We start from the raw sequence: 26065 nt of genomic DNA, 5'->3' as shown, positions 1-26065 counted from the left end.
ACATTGGCTTGTTGTGAAAACCACCTGACAATCAGTGGGCTAATCTTCAAACAAAACCAATAAACCTCATGTGAATTTGTGGTTTACGTCAACCCAGAACTGATAACCAAACTAGGGAGAAAACTGGTGAATTCGTGAAGCTGAACTACCTGAATTCTTGTGTTGCATGACCACGCAAAAACAAGGCAACTTGAGCTCTTAGCCTGCAGTATCCTGTTCCTTAAACTCTTAATTGAACCCAAAACATTACACACTCATCTTTCCTGGTAGATGATACTTAAACAAGTTTACCTTCCAGTTTATTTGGACACCTTCTGACTAACTTGTCTCTTAGATCCTACATTGCTGCAGCAACAAGAGTTTGAAATTAGGGAGATTTAATTATGATAATCCTAAACTCAAGTCTATTTTATTTAATTTTAAGTTCTTTTTTTAAAATGCACTGCTTTCCATTTGCACCATACCTAACAAGTCTTGTACCTGTTGATAGAAGAAACAATACTAGTTTAGTTAGTTAAAATATGACTAAATATTTAGTCATATTTTAAAACTCCTGAGAGCTGAACAGCACAGGAGTGGCTTTGCATCTACCCATCAAGTGTTTTTTTTTTTTGTTTTTTTTTTTTTTTTTTTTTTTTTTTTTTTTTACAGAAAAAGACACTGAACAGCATTTTCATGGAACTGATCAGGCAACTGGAGACAAGGATCAGGCAACTGATGTGAAAAGCTCCATAAGGCCTAACTTGAAACAAAGGTCAGTTAAGCAATAAAAGGAACTAGAACAATATTTGGAAATATTTCACATGCATGACCACTCAGGACGAGAAAGAAAACTCTCAGTGAGAAGAAAACTGGCAGCAATGGCATGAAATATAGAGATTAAAAAAAACATATTAAGAAATCAATAATAACGTTTCAATATCCTATAGATTTTCTTGGTGGAGCAATATCTTCATACGGTGAATGGTTTTAGCTGGATTCTCAGTGATAGCTCTTAGCAGTGGAGCACAATAATAATTCAGGAAGTGGGATAGGAGGCTACAAGTAGAAGGCAGGTGAACTGGAACAGGCTGTTTCAAATTAATGACTCACAAAAACAAATCCAAGCAATCTGCAGAAAAGCAGGACCAAGGAAATTGCCATTTGCTGTTACACGTAGTTCACAATAATGCAAGTCAATTTACTGCAATGCTTGTTTTCTCTTAATTGTTCTAAGGGAAAACTTGAAGTCACATGGACATGCAGCCTGGAAGCTAGGGAAAGTTGCAGCTCCCTGTCCGAGTAAGACTGCTGCCCACGGATCATTTTCTAATAGCTTGTCCAGCTTCTGCCTTTCTTTTCAGTAGATGATTTTCCATCTTACTGCTTCTCCTCAATCTGAGCAGCAGTTTCTTATCTTCCTATTAAAAGAATATCAACAAACAAAGCAACACTATGGGAAAGGTGCCTCCATGGCAAAATCAAACCAGTTCCATCCAACAATCCAAAGTCCCCTTTAGAGGTATCTTGTAGCAACTCTAAACTTGTGTTTGCTCTTTTTCATTTATACTCCATACTGCATCTCAGTCCCCTTACCTCTCTTCTTTCATTCCTCCTCTCTTTCACATACAGAATTTCAGATACAGAAACGTACCTCAGTTTCTAAATAACTTTATGTTTGTTCTTTTCCACCCTTATTTATAGTCTCTCAAGGTCTTTTCAGGCTTTGGCAACACTCACAACTCCTCCCAGTAGAGCTTACCTATTGAAGCTTGTTAACAGGTTGTTTGGTGCCTTGTTCATATCATTATTTAACAGCTTATGTATGCAACATTAAGCTGAAGAAGGCTAGAAACATGATGCCATTTAGCAATTGCTCTTTGTGTTTATAGCTCTTCCAAACGCCACTCCAATGTCTTTTGCAATCTTGAAGTTGTGCCAGCTACAAGAGATGCTTGTCGAAACCTTGTTAACTGCCTTTCCACTAAGTGAAAATAAACCTTGAATTTTGTCTGAGTTTATTTCAGTATTTAAAAGACAAGTATCAATTAAACAGCAGAGTATTTCATAAGACCTCCACGAAACTTTACTTTGGTCTGAGAACCAGCACTTAGTAAAAGATGAAGTGATTTTCTCATGCACTTCTTTCAGAAGAAGGAATACAACAGACTGAATCCAGATCCAATCCTTTAAACACAAGATGACTCTTCTTGATCCAGTTTTTCTTTTAAAATTATTTCCCAAGACTGCAATAACTACTCCACTGACATAAAGATCAGAGGCCTGATTCCAGCAAACGTTACTCACACCACACAGGTAGGGATTTCCCTACCTGCAAAGATTCCTAATACTTTATCTGGCTTCTTCCAAGCAAAATAATTAAAAATGAAGAATATAAACCTCCACAAAGTTGTGCTTGTCTGCACACTGTGTGATTGTTTCACGGTTTTAGGGATGGGGTGAACCCTGCCTCTGCTTTGAAGAGGGTCTGCTTTTGCTATAAAGTTTCTTCTTAGACTAGGTATGGGAAAGCACTTTTTGCCTTCAAAACCATCGTAACAAGTTAGCTTAATCTCCCAGAGCCATACCATGTTATTAACAATAACAAATGCACAGCATCAAAGCATTTTACCCAATAACTTTGTTCACAGGTAACTTACCTCATCACCACTGGTTATTCTTTGTGCCAACTCCTTTAAGTTTCTCATCATTCTTTCATCCCGAAAATCATAAGGAAATGTCTCTGTCCATTCTGTCAAGAGCTGCAGGATTTTGGGAGCAATTTTTCGTATTCGGTTCTAGTTGAAAATACAAAGGAGAAGCATTATGAAGAAAAGCAATACACAACACAGCTAACCCAAAAGAAATAGAATTCCTTTCTGCAAAATACAACAGAGCATAAGGGTATGAAGGTCAGTTAATTTTTTAAGCTTAATTTAAATCTTCATTGGATTACAGGCCAGAGTCAATACCCATTAAGGCCAATGAAAAGCTTAAATGGGCTGGAAATTAGGTCCCAGGTTACTGGAAAATCTTAGAATATCTATATCCATGAGCTTTCCCTTCACTATTAGAATGTCACAGAGCAAGACATACATTAGCGGTTCCGTAATTTATGACTATCAACTATCAAAGCGGTAAGCATCATTCACCGCTTATGTATGTATGTACAGTACATCACAGGGAAAAACTGGGGCAATGATTCAAGTATCTTAATTTGTGTTATTTTCTGCCAGCAAGGCTCTATTACAACATCCACATTCTGTTTCCTTTTCACTATACATTATATGAATGCACAGAAAGAAAAAAAATGCATTCCCATGTGAGTGAGTGGCCAGCAAGCTAAGCCACTCCACGAAGACTGAAACAAGAATGCACACGTCAGTGAAACCCCCGTTCATGTGCTTAATTCATAGTTACATCTTTCCAACATTTTGATACTACACATTAATACATCTGGAATACTGAAACACAAAAGCAAATATTGCAGAATGTGCCATTAATAACCATCACTTTTATTTCTGTCCCTTGCATTGGTAAAATGAAAAGTGTAGCAGCAGCAATGCACAGGATGGTCTGAGCAGAGAGGAGATTTCCCACAGATGTTAGTGACTAAAGGTCAGATTCTCAGAGTGAGTGATTATTACCTTGTCCTGGCCAGGCTCACTTAGTCTCTGTTGCTCAATGCACAGGTGGCAAACTTTGGCCATAAGCTCATAGGGATGCATGAACAAGCGTGAACTGAGAAGGAAGGTGAAGATGTATGTTCTCTGCAAACAAGAGAAAGACAGATCAAGGGGTAAATCACCACCATTTTACATTTTCTCAAAATCTGCTCCTGACAAATCATTTTAGTATCTGCAGAACAAAACTGCATTTGGCTGTACCGAGTGCTATTACTACAGCAATAATCACTTAATTGAACACTTGTCATTGCTCCAGACTCAGTGCTGCACCATCATGCTTGAGCTAAATTAGGTAAGATTAAACCAAAACAAGGCAGGACTGGGCTGGTTTAGCTATGCTTTTGTACACAGTGTTCTTACAAGACTAGTACTTGAAATTACCCAGAACCTCAGCTCATCTCCCTTGCTCTACAGTACACCTCTGCAAGAGCCAGTGCCCTATGGCATAACTCTTTCTAGTCCAACAAGAGAATAAAAGTAATGCTGCAAGTCCAATCTACACTGACTATCCACACAGATATTGTTTGTTTCCGTGCTTCTCTAGATAAAGGAATTCATACAAAGTTTAATTTTACAGAACAAATAGTAATTCATCATTCTGGGGCTAGAAGAAAAGGTTCTTTATTTTGCCTCAGGCTTTCCACATATAATTACTGGAACTCACTGTGAGACGTATATTTGAATTATTCAATCCACTCCCATGCTGCTGGTAGTTTAGTATTTATGACACCCACCACAAAACTTACAACGTTCCAGTTCTCAGAGCTTGAAACATAACGTTTGACTAATCGGTACATAAATAGCTTCATTTTTATATTTTACACTGAGCATTAGTGGATAACCAAGAGCTTAAGGACAGTTCTGTCTTGGAGCTGTAAGGGTCCTGTCTTGGAACTGTAAATTCATCTATCAAATCAAGCAGAGTTATGTATTCAGCCAGAGATTTTCAACAAAAAGTGACATAGTTCATCCCTTAGCCATCCTGTCCCCAAGACTTTTTGGTATCATTCTTCTTTTCTAAAAGATATATTAAAAAACCTCAAGGCACACATGCCTCTGGACAGGCCAAAGACTCTCAAATGACAGTTGCTCTCATGTCCAGTTTCTGTTGATTCTGAACAACACGGTTCCAGTGCAACATCTCATACTTACATCAGGATAATAATCTACACTGGGCACTAAGTGCTGGATCAGAGCTTCCAGAGACCCTGACAAGAGGTTGTTATCGTGGTAATAGAGTCCTCCACAGCCATCCTCTTTTGACTGATACAGATTCCTGTTGTAGCCGCTGCTGTCAAACATTGCTGCAAAGGGAGGTGTCTGTGGCATCCTTTCCTGGAGAGAGACACACACAAAAGAGAGAATTATCAGAAGGTGTGATGGTGTTCTACACTCAAAAGATGGGATCATTCTAAAACAAACAAAAAAAAAAAGTAAAACAAAACAGAACAAGAAACAGTATCACAACATGGGTCAACTGCACAGCAGTAGAGATAATTCCTACAGAGTGTATCTGAAAAAAGCTGTAGTGCCCCCAAGCCATTGCAAGTGCAGATGCTGTTGCTTTTCTCTCCATTGTACCAAATCCTATTTGTGGAAAAGGTTCTCTAAAGCCGCAGACCTCAGCAAAACTCACTCTGTAAAGGCACCCAATTCTGAGAATAACCCCAATGTGACAGCCTGGAGATAAGCAGCACTCTGCCATCTGTGCGCTCCCAGCTTACAACAAAGCACTTTGCAGAGAGAGCTGAGTAGGGACGAGAAGCTATTAAGTTATTAGCTGGATTCCTGGAGACCTGAGAGCCAAAGCTTTCCTGCTGCTGGCAGCGTGGCTGCACAACTGAGGCATTCAGAGCAGCACGAGACTTAGGGATTCAGTGAGTAAACAATAAGGGAAAGCCAAACTCTGCTGCAAGGACAGAGAGAGGGATGGGAGCAGAGCTCCTGCCCTGCATGACCCGTACTAATCCACTTTGAAGATGCCAACAAAGATTTGCATCAAAATTGGAGAGTGTGTCTGAAAAGTAACATTAGTCACTGCGTGCAGCTGTTCAGCCAGGGAATTCAGTTCCTGCCAGCCTGATGAACTGGGGAGAAGTAAATCATAGGAAGGAAATATAAAGGAAATACACACGCTACAGTGTAAGAGTGCAAGGTGCAGGACTGACTAGGAAAGGGACTCTTCAGAAGGGTCTGTTGTGATAAGACAAGGAGAAGTAGTTTCAAACTAAAAAAGGGGAGATTTAGATTGGATAAGGAAGAAATGGTGGCGGGGCACTGAAACAGGCTGCCCAGGGAGGTGGTCAAAGCCCCATCCCTAGAGACACTCAAGGTCAGGCTGGATGAGCTCTGAGCACCTGATGGAGCTGTAGGAGTCCCTGTCCATTACAGGGGAGATGGGCTAGGTGGCCTTTAAGGGTCCCTTCCAACTCAAACGATTCTGTGGTTGTATGATTTTATATAATCATCACCAACATGCAAAGTGTTAGGTAGTATCTGACTTCATCAAAGGCTGAAGTGATAAAGAGGTTGGGGAAAAGCCACCATTTCCACCACATTACTAATTTCCACCATGGTAAAAACCCAAACAAGTGAGAATCACAGAAATGTTTTCTCTATCTTTTTATCCACATGCACATTATATATGACTCCTCATTAAAATACCAGGTTTTCTGCATAAAAATCAGTAGGCAGTGCCTAATTCTAATAACTAACTCCTCCAGAAGGGAAGAGATCTTTTTGAAGCTTGCAGTCCTCTAGCTCTTAGTACAATTACTCCCAGAACCATACAGATCTTTTTTCCAGAAAAAAAACTACACTGCACATATAGGCACAGAGAGCCTCCTAGTGCCTGGATCAAGAGAAAAGAAAAATATCCTGACATCATTTATAGATATCCTGATTCATAACACTAAAATAAAATTCCAAAAAGATGGCCCTGCAAGGCACATATTGGCTTACTTGTTTGCTGTCTATTTCTGGAAGCTACTTGATGGAGACTGCTCAGTTCTGTTTCAGTGAGATGCCAGGCTGCACAAGGGAAGAGGTGTTCTGTATGCCCCAGATTTGGGCTCTGAGCATTTCACTTGCAAGTGAACAAGAGCCAGGATATGTTCTCCACGTGATGAAAAGGGATGATATCAAAGTGTGACAGAGAGAAATATAGCACAGCCAACAGGATGATTCATACAACACATGTGGTTGTCCAGCAGGGTTCGTCAAGTACCCAGACCCTTTTGCTGTCTCTCAAAGGGAGGTGAAGATACAAAGCAGCATTGCTTAATTCTAAGAAGCTCAGAAGCTAAATCCATAGCATCAACTCTGCCCTCAGAGTAGTTTGAGTGGAAATAACAGTCAGAGCACAGAATCTAGTCCACAAAGTCTTGGCGTATGCAGCAGACGTATCTTAGTACCTGAAAAGATTAGTAAACCACAACAGTGCACTATTTGACAAGCAGCAATTAGACAATCAGCAAGAAAAGATTATTTGAATGAAAAACATCCTGAGAGTTAAAATGGGAACTTTTTACTAGAGACAGCATTTGGCTATTTCTAACACGCAAAACACTTATTTTTCACCTCTTTTTTAAAAAAGGAAACAAGTGTTGTCTTTTAAAGTTGTTATTAAATTCCAACTTGATCTGACTTGAAGGAAAGAGCAGTGGAATAATTTCCTGGCTAAGCAATGGTCTTCTGTGACAGAGAGCAGTCAGTAACCATGGATTGTGGAAAGAGAAATAAAACTTTTGTTTCCACAGCTGATATCATTACAGAGAACATGAGATCTTGGGCATTAAGGTAAGTAAAGATCACTCTGACTTCAAACAGCATTTGTTATGTGATTGAAGCACACCTCCTTATACACACAGTGCAAACCTCAAACATGCAATCACATCCCCAAGAGCTGCTTTGCCATACACGTCAGAAACCCCAAACCACACATAAGAAGGATTACACTTCCCCAAGTGTTCTTAAAGGAGGCCGTTACAAACTTGGGCTATGGCAAGGGATGATGAATCTTAACAGTCGACACTAAGACGAGAAAGCACAAGCAAGAAGGAATGAGGTTTGCTGCAAGGTATAGGAATGAAGTATGGTTTAGGAGTTCAGCAACAACATTCAGTCTTAAGTAGTTCTAAAATGTTGGTGAAAATTGTGCTGCTTTTTATGCACTGACTCCAGACTCCCCAGAACAAAGCATACCACACACAGAGACTACGCTTTGCATTCCATAGATCCTGGGCGTGTTTGCTCTGTTTACAAAGCATCTGAAAGGTGAAGTGAAATCCTACAGCTCAAACTGTTACAAAGATAAGAACTCTGACAACTCCTTGATCAGCATTTCATACACCTTACTCACAGAAACCACCATGGAACAGTTCTTGCTCAAACTTTGTTTCCTGCAATTCTTCCCTGATGCATCTTTGGTTTGTCGTATAATTCTGACTTCAACTTACAGATCCTACATTGTTTTTCTCTCAAGAAATATTTCAGAAACATTTCTAATTAGCTGTATCTTATAGGCAGAGAGGATGCAGAAGAAACCAGATTGAGCTTTGACCCCCTTCTTCATCTTCACTGAAACTGCAGAAGGCAAACAATTTTGAAAAGCTCTCAAAATAACTGCCCAGGCAACAATAGGCTGCAAATGAAAAACATCAGCAAGCAAAAAAAACAGACCAGGAAGTGGATTGCAATAAAAGGCATTTTCCTCCTGAATGCGGAAAGGAATGCTTTCTTCATTCTTTTTAAAAATAGAGCCAGCTGATATGTGGGAAGGTCAGATGCACTGCTGCTGACCAATAGCTCGTGTATGAGAACCTTGGCACAGTAACCAGGCAGAGCCTGAGTCACTCGAAACTGAAGTTCCAGGATCCTAGGAGCATTAAACCTTCTTTGAATTTCTCAGTCTGCAAGGACAGAAAATAGAAGATAACCAAGAAGCTCATCCTGATGCTGACGTGCTGAAGGTCCACACCTCAAGGACCAGCCCCCCTTCCACTCTCTACCCGTGCTCTGCTTTCATAGAGCAGAAAAAGCAATGAGAGCCCTTTTAACATTTTTCTTCAACTTTAGCTCATGACAAAACCAATCCTTCCATTAATGTGCTTGTTTCAATCTGTAAATCCCTTTGATAACCCCACATTCTGCTTTTTTTCCTGAGTCAGAGGAGAGATTTAAAACACGAGCCACCCAAGCATCTGTTATCAGCAGTATGATGGATTTGCACAGCAGGAACTATATGTCACAAGCCTCTAAAGAGTCTAGAAAAGTTCAGTCCACTGCACACTCCATGGTGATTCTGTAAAGTTCAAGTGATTCACAGAGTGAATTAAATGGAAAAGCACATGCAAAGGCATCAGACCAGCCAAAGCATGCCATGAAATACCACCCATCTTTAGCAACAGACAACACACGAAGCTACTCCTTCCTACCCAAATTTATGAGCAGATAGCTGGACTTAAAGAAGTTTCAGTACGCAATCAATGCTGGGATCATGTTATAAAAAAAACACTTTTTTTTTTTAAATGTCCTAGGATGTATTTCCTTCAGAAAAAAATCCTTAATGGACTTTGCTTCAAGCACTTTCTTTAAAACCAAACCAACACACAAGCTGAGTATGCCTCAGTTATATTTAATTCAGTCACATATCATCAAGCAAAACAGACAGTTTATTGGCTGTCCAACAGAGAGCATTAAGAAATCAGCTGAAAATGCTGATGGCAAAATTCAGAGCTTTGAAATAAGAGCACAAGCATACTTAATGCAAAGAAAACGCAAGAATGCTATTCCTGCTTCCTTTTACTTACTGAAGCTGAGTGAGGTTTTCAGAGGCACATTAATTGCACCCAGAGACATATAGAAGAGTATTGCCATATGTTCTATTTGGATTACTGAATATTACAGTTGTCAAGATCTAAACACTAAGGAGAAGAAGCTCACCCATGAATCCCACCTCTGCATGCAGGCAGCTGCACACCAGCTCCGTCAAGCTCCTTCCACCAGCTCCCTACAGTTCTACGGGTTGGAGCAGCTATCCATCAGCTGAGCTCTCCCCATCAGCTGATGAACTCGTGCAGCTTGCAGTCAGGAGTTTTAAGGCAAACCAACAGCAGTGATGATTTCCTTCAAAACATCACATTGGAAACAGTGATTCAGCAGGTGATTCAGAGTGGCTCAGCTGTCAAGGAATGGAGAGTGGGGTGGGGTGGCCAGCTGGGAGCTGATGCCATCCATGCTATGCCATCCCCACCAGTGAATCAGAGCTCCAACTCTCCATCATTTCCATACCATGCTTTGTGCCTCCCACAAGCTTCCAACTCAGCCTCTGTTCTGTTCCTCATGTAAGTGAAAAAAACAGAAAATTGATGCTGTTGATGGAGTTGGGAGTGGCTTTCCCAACAGCCTTGAAAGATACAATCCATTTTATGCAATGAGCTTCTATAAGACTAACCCACTTCAGATGCCAAGGCCAAAAAAAACCAGACTTTTATCCGCAAGGATCAGTGGTAAAGAGTGGATCTGAACCAGCTCACAGTGATAACAAGCTTCCTAACCGTTTACACGTGTGTCCACAATCAACCACAAAAAGCATCATCTCAGTGCCCAGACATGGCAGCTGAGAGCCTGGATCTTCTGACTCTACTAAAAACCCCTCACGTGGCTTTACTAGAGTCCCTCAGTTTCTCATTACCCCATTCCTCTCCTTAACAGCAAGGGATTAGTGTGGGGTTACCTCCTTTCATTAAGTTCCAAGATCTTTTTTCAAAAGGGCACAGAAGGTGCATCACACCACATTAATGCCAAGGAGCATAGTCCTATCCATGAGCATGAAGCTCTCTTGACATGGTTCCTCCCTCAACCTCATCAAAACATCACAGAACCATGGAATCGTTAAGGTTCGAAAAGTCTACTAAGATCATCAAGTCCAACCCATCACCATGACATATTTTGAATTCAAAAGCTGTTTGCAGACATTTATGCTTGGTCTTACGACAAAGCCTACAGCATGCCTAAGAAGAGATCATCCCCTTTCATAATTAGAACAGACATATAGGTTGTAATTTTACAACAAGCTCAAATTGTGTTAAATAACAGTACACATATAAGTTTATTTAACTGGTTCTACCTAAAACCTCATCATCAAACATCACTTTTCCACTTGGATGCTGGTTTGAGGTAAGAGATTCAAGTAATCTCTGGTCTTGCATTTAGTGAAAACTGGTGTTTCCATGAACGGTACAGAATTTTTTACCAGCAGTAACAGACCTACAGTTGAAGAAATCTGCATACAGTTTCTGCAGGTTACAAAGACAAACAAGCAAAATAAATGTAGGCTTAAGATAAAAAGGGTGGTCATATTCTGGCAGTTAAGAGTAAACACAGTTCTTCATCAAGCCAGTGGTACTTGCCTGATACCTCTGTATCTTAGCTGGATATCAATCAGAGATTTCTAGAGCAGCAATGGGTCTCAGTGGAAGGAGGATCCTAGGACTCTGCAACCAACCTGCTACTTTGCCTTGGAAAGGTCTGCACCTTTCAGGTCAACACATGATAGATATGGCATTTAGCAAACACACACCAGCTTGTGTTGTGAAAGGATGTTCATAAACACTAGCAAAGAGCATTACAATCTCTGAAGGATGTATAAGGGAAGATCAACTCACAGCTCTGATGGGCAGGTACAGTCAGGTCAGCTTGTTGCTTTCAAGCAGAAAGCACCTGGCCTGGTACCTGGCGAGAGCAATTATCTCCAAAAATATTCCACTCTGATTCAAGCATATTTATCCTCTGTCTTATTGGTTATGAATCTCAACACCTCAATGCACGGAATGATGCCAACTCACAACATCCCAGGCTCCTCTCTCCATTGGTGTATGACCTGGTATTTCTGGCCCTATTGTCAAATGCGACAAGGTATAAGCAGAACACCTAGCCCCATGGGAGGGGCAGGTGACACAGGGAACATTTTACTGTGGAGAGAAGATGTGTTTCAATGAATCAAAACCAAAGTATTCTATGCACGTGGATCTGAGTCACATTCTGCTATTTCAGAGCCACCTAGGGAAACTGAGCTCTATTGTTTCCATGGTCCCATCAGCACATTAAGCACAACCTACACATGTTTCTAGAAGTAGGGATTTGGATTCTTTAATGCTTTTTTTCTCACAGCAGCTGTAATAGAGGAGAAATTAACATTAGCTTTTAGCTGGAAATAGTCTTGGCCTCCTGGTTGTCAATCACAGAATCATTAAGAGTGGAAAAGACCTCTAAGGTCATCTAGTCCAACCACCAACCTATCCCCACCACGTCATGTCCCTCATTGCCACATCTCCAGGCTTTTGAACACCTCCATGGACAGCTTATGGAAGCTATATGGCTTCCCTGGGCAGCCTGTGCCAATACTTTACCATATCTTTGGAGAAGAAATATTTCCTAATTGAGAGATTCACAGAATCATTAAGGTTGGAAAAGACCTCCAAGATCATTTAGTCCAACTGTCAACCCATCATCACCATGCCCACCAAACAACAGATTTTCTCAACTGCAGCTGCAAAATGCGCTCTGGAACTTCTGTTAGCAAGGTCATTTTGTAGCCAAGTGTTTTTTTAGGTGCTGTGGCTCAGTCCCACAAAACCACACCAAGCAAAGAATGCACGTCAGTGCATGCAAAGTACACCTGCATACCCGCCAACATTTTGGAAAGGATTCTAAAGCAGGAGCAGATGAAAGTTCTGTCTCTGTCACTAAAACACATCTGCTCCATTCCAGCAGAGAACATTTTTTCTGTACAGTCCATATGAACAGCAAAAAAACAGTAGAGTGAAGAAAATAGAAACATGCTGAGTTAGACAGAATTAGTTTTTCATTTAAGAACACTGCACGAAGATACAAATAAACAGCTTAGATCATCTTTACCTCCAGAAGCCGATGGCTGTCCTGTCAAGACTGTACTTTAAACTAAATCTCCTCTGACAGCTCAGAGCTGAAGCTCTGACACTAATCTCTGCAAATGGGGGAGAACGATCACAACAAATGAAAGGAGCTCTACAGAATGAACAGGGATGCAGTGGGAAGAACACACCCACACCAAGACTGTGCTACCACAAACTCATCTGTTTGTAAGTCATTGCACAGAACTCCTACCACATTTTCTACCCGTGATGACTCTGTTAAAATCAGAACAGCCCAAATGAACACTGCTCCAGCACTGCAGCACAAACTGACTGCAAACTCATGATGGTTCAACAGTTGGACTAAATGATCTTGCTAAGGCCCTTTTCAACTGTAAGGACTCTATGACCCCACCCCACCCCCTCAGAAAAAAAAAAAACTTTAAAGCCCTTCAATTCAGAAAGAAAGGCTCCGCAGCACGAGAACCATGTGGTGCTTATTATGCCTCTCCTCTCTGCGACACCTAGCGCTTGGTGCTCCGGAAAGTTGAGAGCCACAAAGCATCCCTGCCATCAGCAGAGACAAGCATCTTCAGCTCCGAATGCCACAGAACTCTTTCGCAGCTGATCAGAGGACACCAGTTCTACTGAATTTTAAGCATGAAGCCTGGTAGCAACTTTTCCAAAGGGAACATCAAAACCGAAGAGCCCAGGTAGTAAAATGCAACTGGAAGAACCCACCTGCTTGGTACCGTCAGCTCTAAAATCTAAGATGACACATAGCATAAACTGGCAACGTAATCCATGCACAATTCCTTCCTGCCTTCACCACCAGTTAAACAAGCTCGTGAAAAGAAACTTCCAGGTTTTCAGCAAGCATTCCTCTCTGATGGGACTCCAGCCCCTGATCCATCAACACTTTCTATTTGTTTTCACAAATATCTGGGTCTCACCTCCAGCCCCCACCTGCCGCAGCACCGCGTCCCACCCGTACCACAACGGCACACGTACACGCAGCCCCCAGACCTACCCGCAGGCGTCCGCCGGCACTCCGGCCGCACCGCGTTGCTGCCTCTGGCAGACGCCGCTCTCCAGCGGCTGCGGGGCCGGCGGAGGGCGGAGCGCCGGAGGCGGAGCGGTGCAGACCTCGCCCCGGCGACTCCGGGCAGAGCGCAGCCCGGTAGTATGGAGGGAGGGCCAAGGGGGAGCGAGGGGAGGGTGAACGATGCTGCAGCGCCTTGGCTGCAGCGCCTTGGCTGCCGCACTGGACGCTGCCCTGATCCTCCCGCTGTTCCCACGGCCTGAGAGGATTGGCTTGCCCAGCATCTTCCAGGCGAGTAAGCTGGATCGAGCTGACCATTTATGTCTGAAGCTATGTACAAGCATCAAATCCCTCATTAATGGAAGAAAAACTGTCCCAAGGAGTTAAATCAGACACGTGCCTCTGGCTGCTATTTCTGTACGCAATGGCATCATCCAGAGCTCCTTCAGCCAGGTCCGTGTTGAAGGCAGTCACACAGCCCTGTCTACCTCTGTCCTTTCTTTAGAATCGTGGAATCATTAAGGTTGGAAAAGACATCTAAGATCTAGTCCAACCACCAATCTATCCCCACTCATACCCCTCTGACCACATCCCTCAAACACCTCCAGGAACACTGACTCCACCACCTCCCTGGGGAGCCTGCACCAACACCTCACCACTCCGAGAATAAATTTTTCCTAATACCCAACTTCAGCCTCCTCTGGTGCAACTTAAAGCCGTTACCCCTTTTCCAGTGGTCCCACCAGCAGCCCAGTCCCTCTCAGAAGATGTTTGCAGGGTTGTTAAATGGAGCAAATAGAGTCACACTTTCACTTCTGATAAATTCATTCTCTAGAAGGAAATACTTTAAAAGTCAGTTTTTAAAATAATTGAGCTGGGAAGCTAACAGATAGTAAAGGGACCACTGTACCAATCTCCTTTTGAGATTGGGTCTTGGCAGATATGCTTGCAGCTTCCCAGAGCATTTGAGAAATGACGCACACATCCTGAACTTCAGGATTTGCACCAACACCCATCCTGACCCTCTGCTCAACATCACCATGTGATACAACAAAATGACAGTGGAGGGTAATTTCTGCAGAAGATGACACAAGGCCAAGTCAGAGGCCCCAGCAGTCACACACACAGCTTTGTCCTTTTCCCAGTTTGACAAACGTCAGAGGATGGTGCTACATATCCTCCCTGGGCTAGAGCAGAGCCCAGTAATGGTCCCAGCTCCATTTCCTGTCTGTAACAAATTTCCCAATGCAATGCACTATTTAATCTTCTTGCTTCATTCCTGCTTGCTTTAGAAGTCTCTTCACCAGCCAGAACTTGTTAGCATATGTACAAGAAATCTCTGGAAAATAAGATCTAGATCTTACCCAGATAAAGGATTTCCCATTTCTCCTTTTTGCCTCATCCGTAGATGACACACTGATTTTCTCCTCCCCTCCTCTCCTGTATTTTAAGACACAACCACTGACTTTAAGCAGAAATATTCTTCTGAGGTAGAGTATGGGCTTGCCAATGGAAAGGGCTGCCCAAGGGGAGGTGCGAGGAGCCAGTGCAGTGCCAATGAATCAGTGCTGCTGCAAAACTGGCAAAGGCTACAGCATTGGGCAAGCGAGGCAGTTTGTGTGCTGGCCTCACTGCAGCATTGCAGGCGGTTATGAATAACTTGGCAAGAGTTCAGAGCAGGTCACAAATTGCAGGAGGTGAAAGAAACACAATTACAAGTCAACATGCCAAGCACAGGACATGCCTAATCTGGATTGCTCTAATGCTGTACTTATTTATGCTTACTATTTTTATCAGGTACTGGTCACAGTGGCAAGGCATTAAGGAAATCAATCTCAAACAAAAGCTAAAAAAAAAAAAAACCCTAAATGGGAGCAAATCAAATTAGATCAATGCACACCAAATGCAATTGCTGCGCAATGTTCTCCTGCAACACAGACTTGATCTGTAGCAGTTGGATCTGCGGGCATCAAAGCTGGCATTTATACTGGGCTCCAACGCAGGCCCCCCCACTGTTGTGAAAATACAATACAGTCAAATTGCAAATCCAGCCTCTTTTTTTTTTTTTTTTCCTGCATGGGCTTGTGAAAAACCTGATCCAAAAATCTCGTCTTATATCCACTGTTAGTATTACTGTAAAAATGTATTTTTTCAAGGAAATGCGACTATGTGAAAAGTGAATGCTTTGCTTCAAAACTACTGCCATTTTAGGAGAGAAGTTCTTGTATCTAATAGCCATTGGTAATCCCTGAGACAACAAATACATGCAAAACTTCCATGCAGGCCAATGATAACCAGGCTCCTGACCCATTTGAGAAAGTGGGCTGAACCACCAGTGCTGATAACAACTGCTAAAGAAGGTGGAGTCCAACTTCCAACATTGCAGTGCTTGCATAGAATGGAAATGTGTTTTTTTCAAGATAATTTAGGTTACTTTTCTGATGACTGGCAGTTTGGCTGATAAGCCTAATATCAACTTATTCTCTGAAACTATCTAGTGTTTCTCCAAGGCATAAGAATTAAACAGCATAGAAAATAGGAAAAAATGAATAATATCTTATAGTAATTTCATGACATTGTATGATGTGAGGAAATGAAACTTCAGAAAAATCACCATGCCTGGAAACACTGATAGTAAATACTGACGTGTTCTAACTCTATGCTATTTCTGTTGTAGACTAACTTCCACTATGTGCACGATGAGCTCAGATAGCTGCTGGCTGCCTGCTTCAGCTCCAAGGGAACCATCAACAAATGAAGAGAAAATGGTTGATGTCCATTCTTTTTGTATTTTAATACTTGCTGTTGTGTAAATCTCTCAATCTCTGCCCTGTGGTTTGCAGCACTTCCCTGCATGAAGCAGGAAGACATCAGCTTTCATTTAAGCCATGTGTTTATTCATATTGAACTTGAACTAGGATCATATTAAAAACAGATTACCAATCATTTAATAGCTATTAACACTTGCCAAAACTAACCTGTGGTTTTAAATGAGAGGAAGGTCAAAGTAAACGAAAAGTAGCATTTAACTCGCTGCAGACAAGTCAGTGTATAATATGCGTTTGACAATTTAAAAATACTCAGCAGAATCGCATCCACAACACATTCTTGATTCAGACCAATGAGAAGATTTAGAATTTGAACTCATTTATCTCAAATTCAAAAGCAAGCACCAATCTGGCAATATCAGCACATGCATTTAAATCTGCGCACAGAACTCCTGCTGAAATTGAGACATCTGTACCAGTGAAAAGCATTTGCCGAATCTGATACCAAACCTCTCATCTTGATTTACAAAAAACTGCTTCAGGTTTAATTTAAGGTGTACATCTTTGCACTGGGAGTGGGGGCCTAAGCTCAGCTGATCACTTAAACCTTACCTTCAAAATTGAAGTTAAACATATGCTTCAATAGTACAACAAAGGAAGATTCAAGCAACATCTTACCTGATAGTTCCATGCCCTCTTTTTTTTTTTTTTATGATTTAATGAAAAATATATATATATATTTTTTTAATTCTTAAGTACATACATTAACTATATTATATATTTCATGACAACATGCTTCAGGAGCCAAGCTGGACTGGGTAGACTCTCAAGTCTATCATTAATGGATCTCCACACTGCTTGGAAAGGCTCTGCCTGGATGACAAAAGCAGGGCACAAACATATTGAATTCTGTATTATATTGGGTGTTAATACAGTGAGAAACCCTTAGCTGCTATGAAAAACATGAAGAGTTAGCTTATTTTTAAAATATAGGAGAAGAAAATGGCTCAATCTCCTTTCAAGCGAGCATAACTTTGTCAAGACTGTTAGGGGTGCTTACCAAGTCTGAAACCATCAAAAAGAGTACAGCACAATGCAGGATGTTTCTCAGGTTCCGGATATCCTTTGTATGTTGGGAAATACGTACCTTCGGAGGCAGGTAAAGGTGATCCCAGCTTTGTCTGGCTTAGAACTGATTTATTACCTCCTAAGCAAGTTGTTGATTCACTGCTGCCACTTGCATTATTTATGGCTTGCATTTGACTGAACCCAAGTGAATAAAAGGTCCTGAGTGAATTAGATTTCCTGTTTATTTGGATAAAGCTTCCCCAAAGTCTTACAAATGAATCTTTTCTCTAGCTGCAGATTTGACTGGTATTCTACTTTGTCCGAAAGATGGAGAAACTTTTTCTAAGGGCAATCATTAGATTTTTAAACTGTGGGCAATAGCTCTTCTCTAGGACCTCATCTGATGGTACGCAGATGAAGTGTGAATACAGGAGAAGATAAAATACCAAATGTGATCTGACTCCAGCCCTTAATGGATAACTACAAATGATTCTTTGTCACTGCCACACACCTTGGTTTTAAAGCCCTAAGCCCTTCCTTTACTAGCGTTGTTCCAAAGCCTAGATGTTAGGATCTAAATTTTTGTTTAGTACTGATTTAGGGTTGCTGTTGCTGGAGGCTTTCCCTGACTCACCAGACAAGGAGACATTTCCATCCTCACCCGCTCTTGCCTCCACCCCTTTCTTCTTTCAGCTGCCATCCTCTCCATCCCACCTGACAGCCTGCAGCCATCACCCTGTGAATTGTAAGTCATTTCCTCATTGACAGCCTCCCATTTACTCTGACATCTGTCAGCCCTCCCTGACACTTGAATAAGCATCAAGACATTAACAGTCTGGCACAGGTTTAGGGTTGGAATAATAATAAACCAGCCCTTCTTCTGCATTTTTCTAACGTTCATAAACCCTGCCTGCAATGGTGAACTGGAGGAGAGCCTCATGCTGCAAATGTAGTGGGAACAAAACAGTATCGATTTTAAAGGATTATCAGAATGAGGAAGTGATCCAGCCTTGTTTACTTAAAGGACATGGTTTATTTCTCCTGTGCGTTGATTTCTGTTATTTTGATTCTGACTGATGCAGCTCAAAAGCCGCTCTCTTCCATTGCTTCCAACCACACCAAGCATGCCAGACTCCCTTGCACAGGGAATTCGTCCTTTTTAGCCTGCAGCAGTGGTGGCTCTCAGACAGACCTCAAAGCACCACTTCTGAGCAGCTTCTGCACCAGATGACTTCCAGGAAAGCTGGTGTGCCTCCCAGATGTTCAGTAAACATGACAGTGCCCTCTACATGTCTTTGGATGGAGTTCAGACATCTCTACCCACAATCAGCACACACAAAGGATTCAAAGGCTTCCCACAACACAACTTTTGTTTTCAAGTAGGATTAAAACACGCACTTGCATTTCCCTCTGCTTGCTATTTTGTGAAGGGAACTAGAATGTTTTCTACCACTGTAGGCTTAAAATTTAGCAGAAAAGACAGATGTCAAGAAACTAAAAACATTGCTAGTACTTTAAAGGTGTTATTTCAATTATAGCTCAGTGAGGAAAAAAGAAAAAAGGAAGATTACAGATGAAAGTAGCTTGATGGCCTGTGTTAAAGGCATTCAGTGAGTGACTTCTGCCAAGTTCCAGGGAACACATCCGCATTTTCGTAACTGTCACCATGAGATCCATCAGCTGCAAGAGGAATAGATTTCCTACTGTGTCAGTGTTCATAAGAAACTGAAAATCCCTAAAAAGTTTATCTGAATTTTTTTCAAAGACTACATTTTTTCCTCTTAGCATTTCCCTCATTTGTAAATTTGCCTGGGCAAGACAGAAAGCAGTCATTGGCACATTTCCCACCATCTCCACTGAACTGAAAGCTGCCTGCTGTGTCTCCAGCTGTCCCCTGAAGCTTCCAGGGGTGAGGAGAATCACAAAGCCCTGCAGAATAAAACTGTCCAGGAGCTGCCTCCCCTTCCCCCAGCACAAACAACAGCAAAAAGCAAGATGGCAAACTGGCTTTCAGCTTCCAACCCCTCTTTGCAGCATGGTCTCTGGATCCCTTACCTGATGTAAGCATAAGCCTTGTCATCCATTTAACTCCTCACTGTTTTGTTTTATTAAATAATATTCATTTGAAAACATTTTAAATGTCAATTACCCGATGAAAAATGAATTCAAACCAGTAACTCTTGCAATGGAAGGAAGAGTGCATGCCCAAAAAGCTTGTCTAAATATGGTTTAGCAGGCATATTTTTACACTCACGATAGGCTGCAGCTTGTCTGCTGTGTCAGTTCACCAGCTTTCAATGGCAGCTTGCTTCTTTTTTACCCCCTTATAGTATACTAAAACCTACAGGCACTCTGCCAGAAACTAAGATTCAAATTGTGCAGGCTGCTATGCACACACATTAACAGGAGCTGACCCGGGAGAGACTCATTAAACATTTACACACTTCAGTCTGAGCACATGAATGTAGGTATGTAGGGCAAGACTGAAAGGAAGGGGATTTGCACTGAAGGGTGGTGTCCTCCTTCTGTTCACAACGAAGTTTAAAAATTCATTGCTGTATTGTTGTCACTGACCTAGGACAGATGTACTATTCTGTCACAGACGATACGTACATTTTTAAATAGTAGTTTTTATTTCACATTTCAAACTAAGTACAATATTTTCCACAGAATAACTTAATTTCACTTCCAGATACAGAATTTCATCAGATTTTTTTTTTTAATTTTTTTTTAAACCATTAGTCAAGTAGTTACCTGCTATCTTTGCTCTATTTGCTTTTGAGGAATAAGCATCAACTGCTGTACTAAAAGCTTGTTCTGCACCTTCTTTTATCCATCACAGGGGAGAACTCAACTAAATCCAGATTAAGAAATAAAAACAGACTGCTTAGGATAATTGATATAAGAGAATTTTCTACTGCAAAGTAACTATTCTTTGAGAAATGCCAGATGAGCAGGTGGCATCCTATGTAGTCATACAGAAGTTTCAGCTTCTTTCAGCACACAAAAGCATGTGATGGAAGCCCAAAAGGGTTTTTGCTTTTGCTGTCAGTCGATGCTGACTTCCACTATCTCCTTCAGTTCTCTGTCTCTATGCATGGCCAGGAAGGGGTGTACAGGCCTCATCTCACATTATTTGCTTTTACAGATCAATATTATCCTTAAGTGTATTCTCCTGCAACAAAAAGCTTTAAGAAGTATTACACCTTGAAATAAACAAGAATGGACCAGATAAAATGAACGTCAGCCTCAAAAGCAACAACAGAACTGCAGACTGCAGTGGATAATTAAGGGGGGGAAGGAGGAGGACTGCAGCTCCTAGGAGGAAATCAGAGGTCATTATGTGCAGTTTTCACTAATCCATTTCATTACTGTTTAAGCTCTATACAGCTGGGCTGCAATCACACAAGAAAAAAACCACCAAGAAACACTGTGAAATCCATCTAGAGCTGCGTGTTCACAAAAATAGAGCCAGAAATGCAAAATACACTCCCAATCCAGTTTTCAGCAGTTAGCAATGTTTACGAGTACTACTTATAATTGCAAACACCAGGCTACAGAGCAACAGGCCAAGCTATACCAGGACACAGCCTCTTGGAAAAAATAGTGATAACAAGGAGAGGAGAAGGTTATACCACCAATAGTTGATCATTCGATCATTTCATAATTTTATTATATAACCTGATTGGAGAAGGACCTTCTCTGATGTTCTAGAAGTCCATAAAGTTTGTGGTGAACACTAGAAATGTTATAGAGAAGACTTTGCTGAACTCATCTGCGCTGCATAACTTGTAGCTTTCCCTTCATGAGCCTTGAAGGTACACAGATGAAATATTGCTCAGTGAATTAGTGTGGGCTCACATGGGAAATAAATATCAGATAATTGCTGGTCCAACTTTTGAGACATCAGTCCTCCAAGAGTGAACTCTTGCTGATGCTCATTTCAGAGAAGCCATGTACGTAAAGAATTCAGATAGCCCCAAATCCAGAACAGGTTGTAGAGGAATTCAACTGATGTTAAAACAGGCATTACAAACTGAATCCTGAGGAATGAAAGAACATCCCCTCTTCCCCTCCTTTCAATATTTCTTCTACTTACTAGTATCACCCTGAGTGGAAGAGAAACTGCAAATGAGAAAACATTGACAATTAGAAGAGCTTTTTGTTGTAGGAACCAGTAGCTTTAAATTGCAGCCTCTGCTACAACAAATCACTCATTTGAATCCGTTAGAGAAATTACTTCAGAGAGCAGACGTGGACTAAAGGCATTATTTAATATGGCTGCCAGAAAGCCCTTCATAAAAATTCATGACTGCAGCAGCTGGTTTTAGTTACCCTGAGACTTCTTGTGTGTTCTTCTATGAAAAGCAGAGAAACCATGTTTCATGTTTATCAAAAGAGCTGCACTTGATTTCACTGTGGTGCACAGGGCAAGGCTCCCATTACCAACTATTTCAGGGCTGGCTTTTCTATCAGCAATGGCTTGGGAACATCATTCCAGTCTGCTTTTCTGACCTTGTTTCCTTTCTTGTTGAAGCCCTTGAACAATTCCTTTCCACATACCTCCTTAAGAAGCAACACAAAGATCTGCTTCGAACAGGAGATGAAAATATCAGTGTGAAGCAGAGGGCTACTGATTCCCAAAGCACACTACTCAAAAAAGGGAAATAGATGATGAAGATAAATTCAATTGGTCCCAGACCACACATTACCCAGCCCATCTCTACAAACGCTCTTTGGAAATGAACACCAACTATTAACGCAGTCAGAAATTTATCAATGGGGGAATGAATCCTACAGCTCCCACATCCCTCCTGGGACCTAAAGATGAAGACTGTGAGTTTCTATACCACTTGATAATAGATAGCTTATTACCTACAGGAGGTAGACAGAAGCTCATGGTTATTTCATTTTTTCAAGCATTTATGTGCATTTTCATTTCTGGGCTGCATCCAGCAAGCAAGTTCACCACACTGCCTTGGATAACCTGATTCTCTCAAAATCCCTCTTAAATTGCTTTTTTAATTCATGATTCTCATGTGCCTTTTTAATAGGAGATATTTGTAACCCATGGAGAACAATTTACTTCTGTTTCTGCCAGCATTAAAATTCAAATAGGCAGATCTTCTCAGAAGAAGTTTGCTATAATTATGAGATTGCTTTCTCCTACCTCTAGTTTGTGGCATTGCTGTAACAATGGCTATTACTCTGAATACTGAGAAACTGGAAATTTCTCATCTTTTAAAGTGCTTTCAACTGATATAACACTAATTTAAAGAATTTACCATACTGGGACTCAGGAGGCAACACTGAAAAATAAAACACTTTTTTTTTTAAAAAAAAAAAACTGTTTTACTGCCTGTTAAACCTAAGATAGTTATACTGCTGAGAGATCTAGCTTAATATTAATATTATTATTCTACTGACATCATAGTGTTTCTTATTTTTAGGACATTAGCGGTTGTTGAGCTACTATCAGAAACAAGAGAAATCTCTTGTTATTTTCCAGAAAATATACAGAACTACATGGGATGGACTTCCTCTAGAATTATTTTCATTGAAACATGACATCTTATTCACAGGTGATTTCTTAAAAATTATTTGTTTGCTGGTATTTTTCAAAGCTTGACTGAATTTGGTCTATTTATAAGCATTTCTATTCATAGTAATTATTTTTTGTGAAAAATAATGAAATATCAAGTCACATGGATATTTCTGACTTCAAAAGTAATACATTTTACAAACAGCCCAAGACCATTCCTCTTCACTCAGTGCAGCCCAGGGAAACCCAAAGGTTGGACACCAATGGAAGGACTGTACGAAGGCATCAGAGTAACATCTCCCAGGGAGATGAAGCTGAATTCCCATTCTGTGATGAGGCTCTGTGACATACACACTGCATCCCTCAGTGCTGCAGCTCAATCTGCTCATATTTGAGCTGGTTGTCTTTCCCTCATGCTTTGTTGTGACATGTGGATCCAATCAGCACCCTAAGCCCTTCTGGATATCACATAGTTGCCTTGCTCAGGTTTTACCACCCCACTGCACACTTCCTTTTCATTACTGACTTCCTCTGGTTTAATAACTCCCTCCCCTCTGTCTGCATTCAGGGCACAAAGGGAAAGTTTTATGTCTGGAACCCAGACTGAGCGGTGCACGCTCTTCAAAGCTGCACATTTGGCTCCTAGGATGAGAGCTGTGGTGGGGCTCCAAGAGCTGTCCTTAATGCTTTCAGTACCATAGGCATCAGCCGCAGGCATGAATTCTTCATCTAATGCTACTTTGTTCTGCAGTACCAAAGGGCCGATCTGGACATGCAGGAAAAATAACATGATGTGGAGATGGATTTGCTTCTGTAGAAATAATGCCTCAGAGCTGTCCTGCTCTACCTCATCCTTGCTTGGTGCAGGACGTGAAAACTGCTTTGCTAACGGCAGTGCACATTAACTGTATCTCTGAGCAGCTCAGTTTTTCTCCAGTCTCTAATGACCAGTTGTCCCCAGAATCACCCGGGTAAGTCCTATGTCAGCTGCCCTCACCACAGTAACTGATGCTGCTATTCATGGTACAAAGAGGAACCAATGAAATAACAGATGGGTTATGAAATAGATATGGTCCATTGAAAGACAGAAAAAATTTGCTAGACAGCACAGAAGCAGCTTTCAAAATTCTCCCTGACAAAGCACATTGCTGCCCAACATCCGCATTTTCCTCCACATGTTTAAAGATCCACCTGCCAAAATACAAGTTGGATACGGATCAACAGATGTAAGCTTAAGGTACACTCAGAAGTCTTAATCCTATCTTTGCATCAAGAACTATAAACTCATTGAGGTTGGAAAAGACCAACTAGCCGAACCACAACCCATCACTACCATGCCTATTATGTTTCTCTGTGCCACATCTCCACAGTTCTTGAACACCTCCGGAGATGGTGACTCCACACCTCCCAGGGCACCCTGTTCCAATGCATCGTGACTCTCCCAGAGAAGAAATTCAGAAATCTTGCAAGGTATCGATTCAAAATAGGAAATGCCAACCCAAAGAGTGAAACTCGTATCTATAGATCAACTGATCCTGTCAGATCCACCTGACTCACAGGTATGTGAATCCAAACCGAAGTTACCTAGCCTGGATAGCATATTCTTTTAGCTCTCACTCTTGCTACACTTAGTGGTTCCCTGGATCTTTGCATTTCATTGCATTACTACTATAATCACAGAACTTTTCTATCTACATAGTCCCTTGCTGCTCATAGTTTTCTGCCAGTGTAGGCCCAGATCTCTCCAGGCATAAGCAGGTTTACCAGAGTTCACCCTTGGACTTTCAAGTGCAGAAGCTCTGGATGAATCTCCTAACCTGGAAACCATTCTTCATTTTACATCATCTGTGGTATATTCTATAGAGCAATCATGTAAAAGGCAATACTGAAGGACCATTATCTCACATCAATTACAAACTGGGAGTAAAACGTCTTACTCATAAGGCATGTAATCAACAAGAACTTCCCAAGGAAAGAGCCACCACGGGCCTGTGTTCATGTTACTTGCACTCATGTTACCTGCACTCATGTTACCTGCATAAAGTCTCAACTGCCGGAATTCCAGTAAGCAATAGGAGACTAATAAAACTTCTAACACAGCATTCTTCAAGAGCACTTACCACTGCCCCATCTTCACACAGACACAGCCGGTGAGAGTATAACTATAGGAAAGATAACACATCGCCCTTGAAGATCCTAAATGCAACTTTCTAATTACATAAATTCAAATATCAAGTAATTTCATATAATCCATCACTTCTTCCAATCTTTGCCCCCATGTGGCTGAACTGGGAGTCAGAACAGCTGGAAGACATGGAGAGGAGGGTGTCAGTGAATTTACTCTTACTACTTTATACTGTAAATAGATATGGAAACAAAAAATGATCGCATGCCAAACTGCTTGCAGTTCTGACACTGAAAACTAACAAAAATACAACAATTTGAGGAAGTCCCTAGAGAAGACTAGCACATGAAAAAGCAGATGTTCTTTACTTCTCTTTGAATTTGGTTTACGTTGCAAGTCACTTTCCTCCATAACCACTAGACTTGAAGCTGATAACAGGGAAATCTCTCAGCTGCTCACATTTTTAGAACTCTGTAAATGGTTTATTCACAGTTCTGACACTTTTAAACACCAAGAGAAGTTACCCTGCTGATTTAATGATGGTTTTCTCCTTTAGAGCACTACTCCACTTAGAATCCCTCACAGGACTATCAGAATACTCACTACTAATTTTTTTTTTTTTTATAACATTTTTTTCTATAATCTTGTCCAAGCACGTACGTTTGCAGGCACCTCTGCACTGATTGAAATGAGGAAGTGCATCTCAACAGTACCCACGCTTCCACACATATTTGCCTGAGCTTTTATCATGGGTCACCATACAAACTACTTATTTTGCATTTCAAAGGAAAACTAAGTGCTTACTACAAGGTTCAAATCTGTTTAGAATTTGATATAATCCGAAACTGAACAGTTATCAATAAAGAAATACTACCAAGCAATCTTCTGATTTAGAAAATCAAACAGTTTCTCAGGGAAAATGAGACTTTTAAAAAAAATTTTTAGGGAGCTTCTTCTATGG

General features: G+C 41.2%; 1 protein-coding gene across 1 annotated transcript in view; it reads right to left on the bottom strand.

The window, feature by feature from the left end:
• Window positions 1-26065, bottom strand: part of RASGEF1B (RasGEF domain family member 1B) — a gene marked incomplete at both ends in the record, with an annotated part of 106617 nt that overhangs the window by 9395 nt on the left and 71157 nt on the right. Inside the window, 3 exons of the mRNA XM_079534086.1 lie at window positions 2640-2777; window positions 3627-3749; window positions 4818-5000. Coding sequence (XP_079390212.1) covers window positions 2640-2777; window positions 3627-3749; window positions 4818-5000 — 444 coding nt within the window. The remainder of the gene's footprint in view (window positions 1-2639; window positions 2778-3626; window positions 3750-4817; window positions 5001-26065) is intronic.

The sequence above is a fragment of the Tetrao urogallus genome (genome assembly GCF_951394365.1).
Source record: "Tetrao urogallus genome assembly, chromosome: 4".
NCBI classification, from domain to species: Eukaryota; Metazoa; Chordata; class Aves; order Galliformes; family Phasianidae; genus Tetrao; species Tetrao urogallus.
The sequence above is the reverse complement of the archived record's forward strand: the minus strand, read 5'-3'. Positions and strand labels throughout refer to the sequence as shown.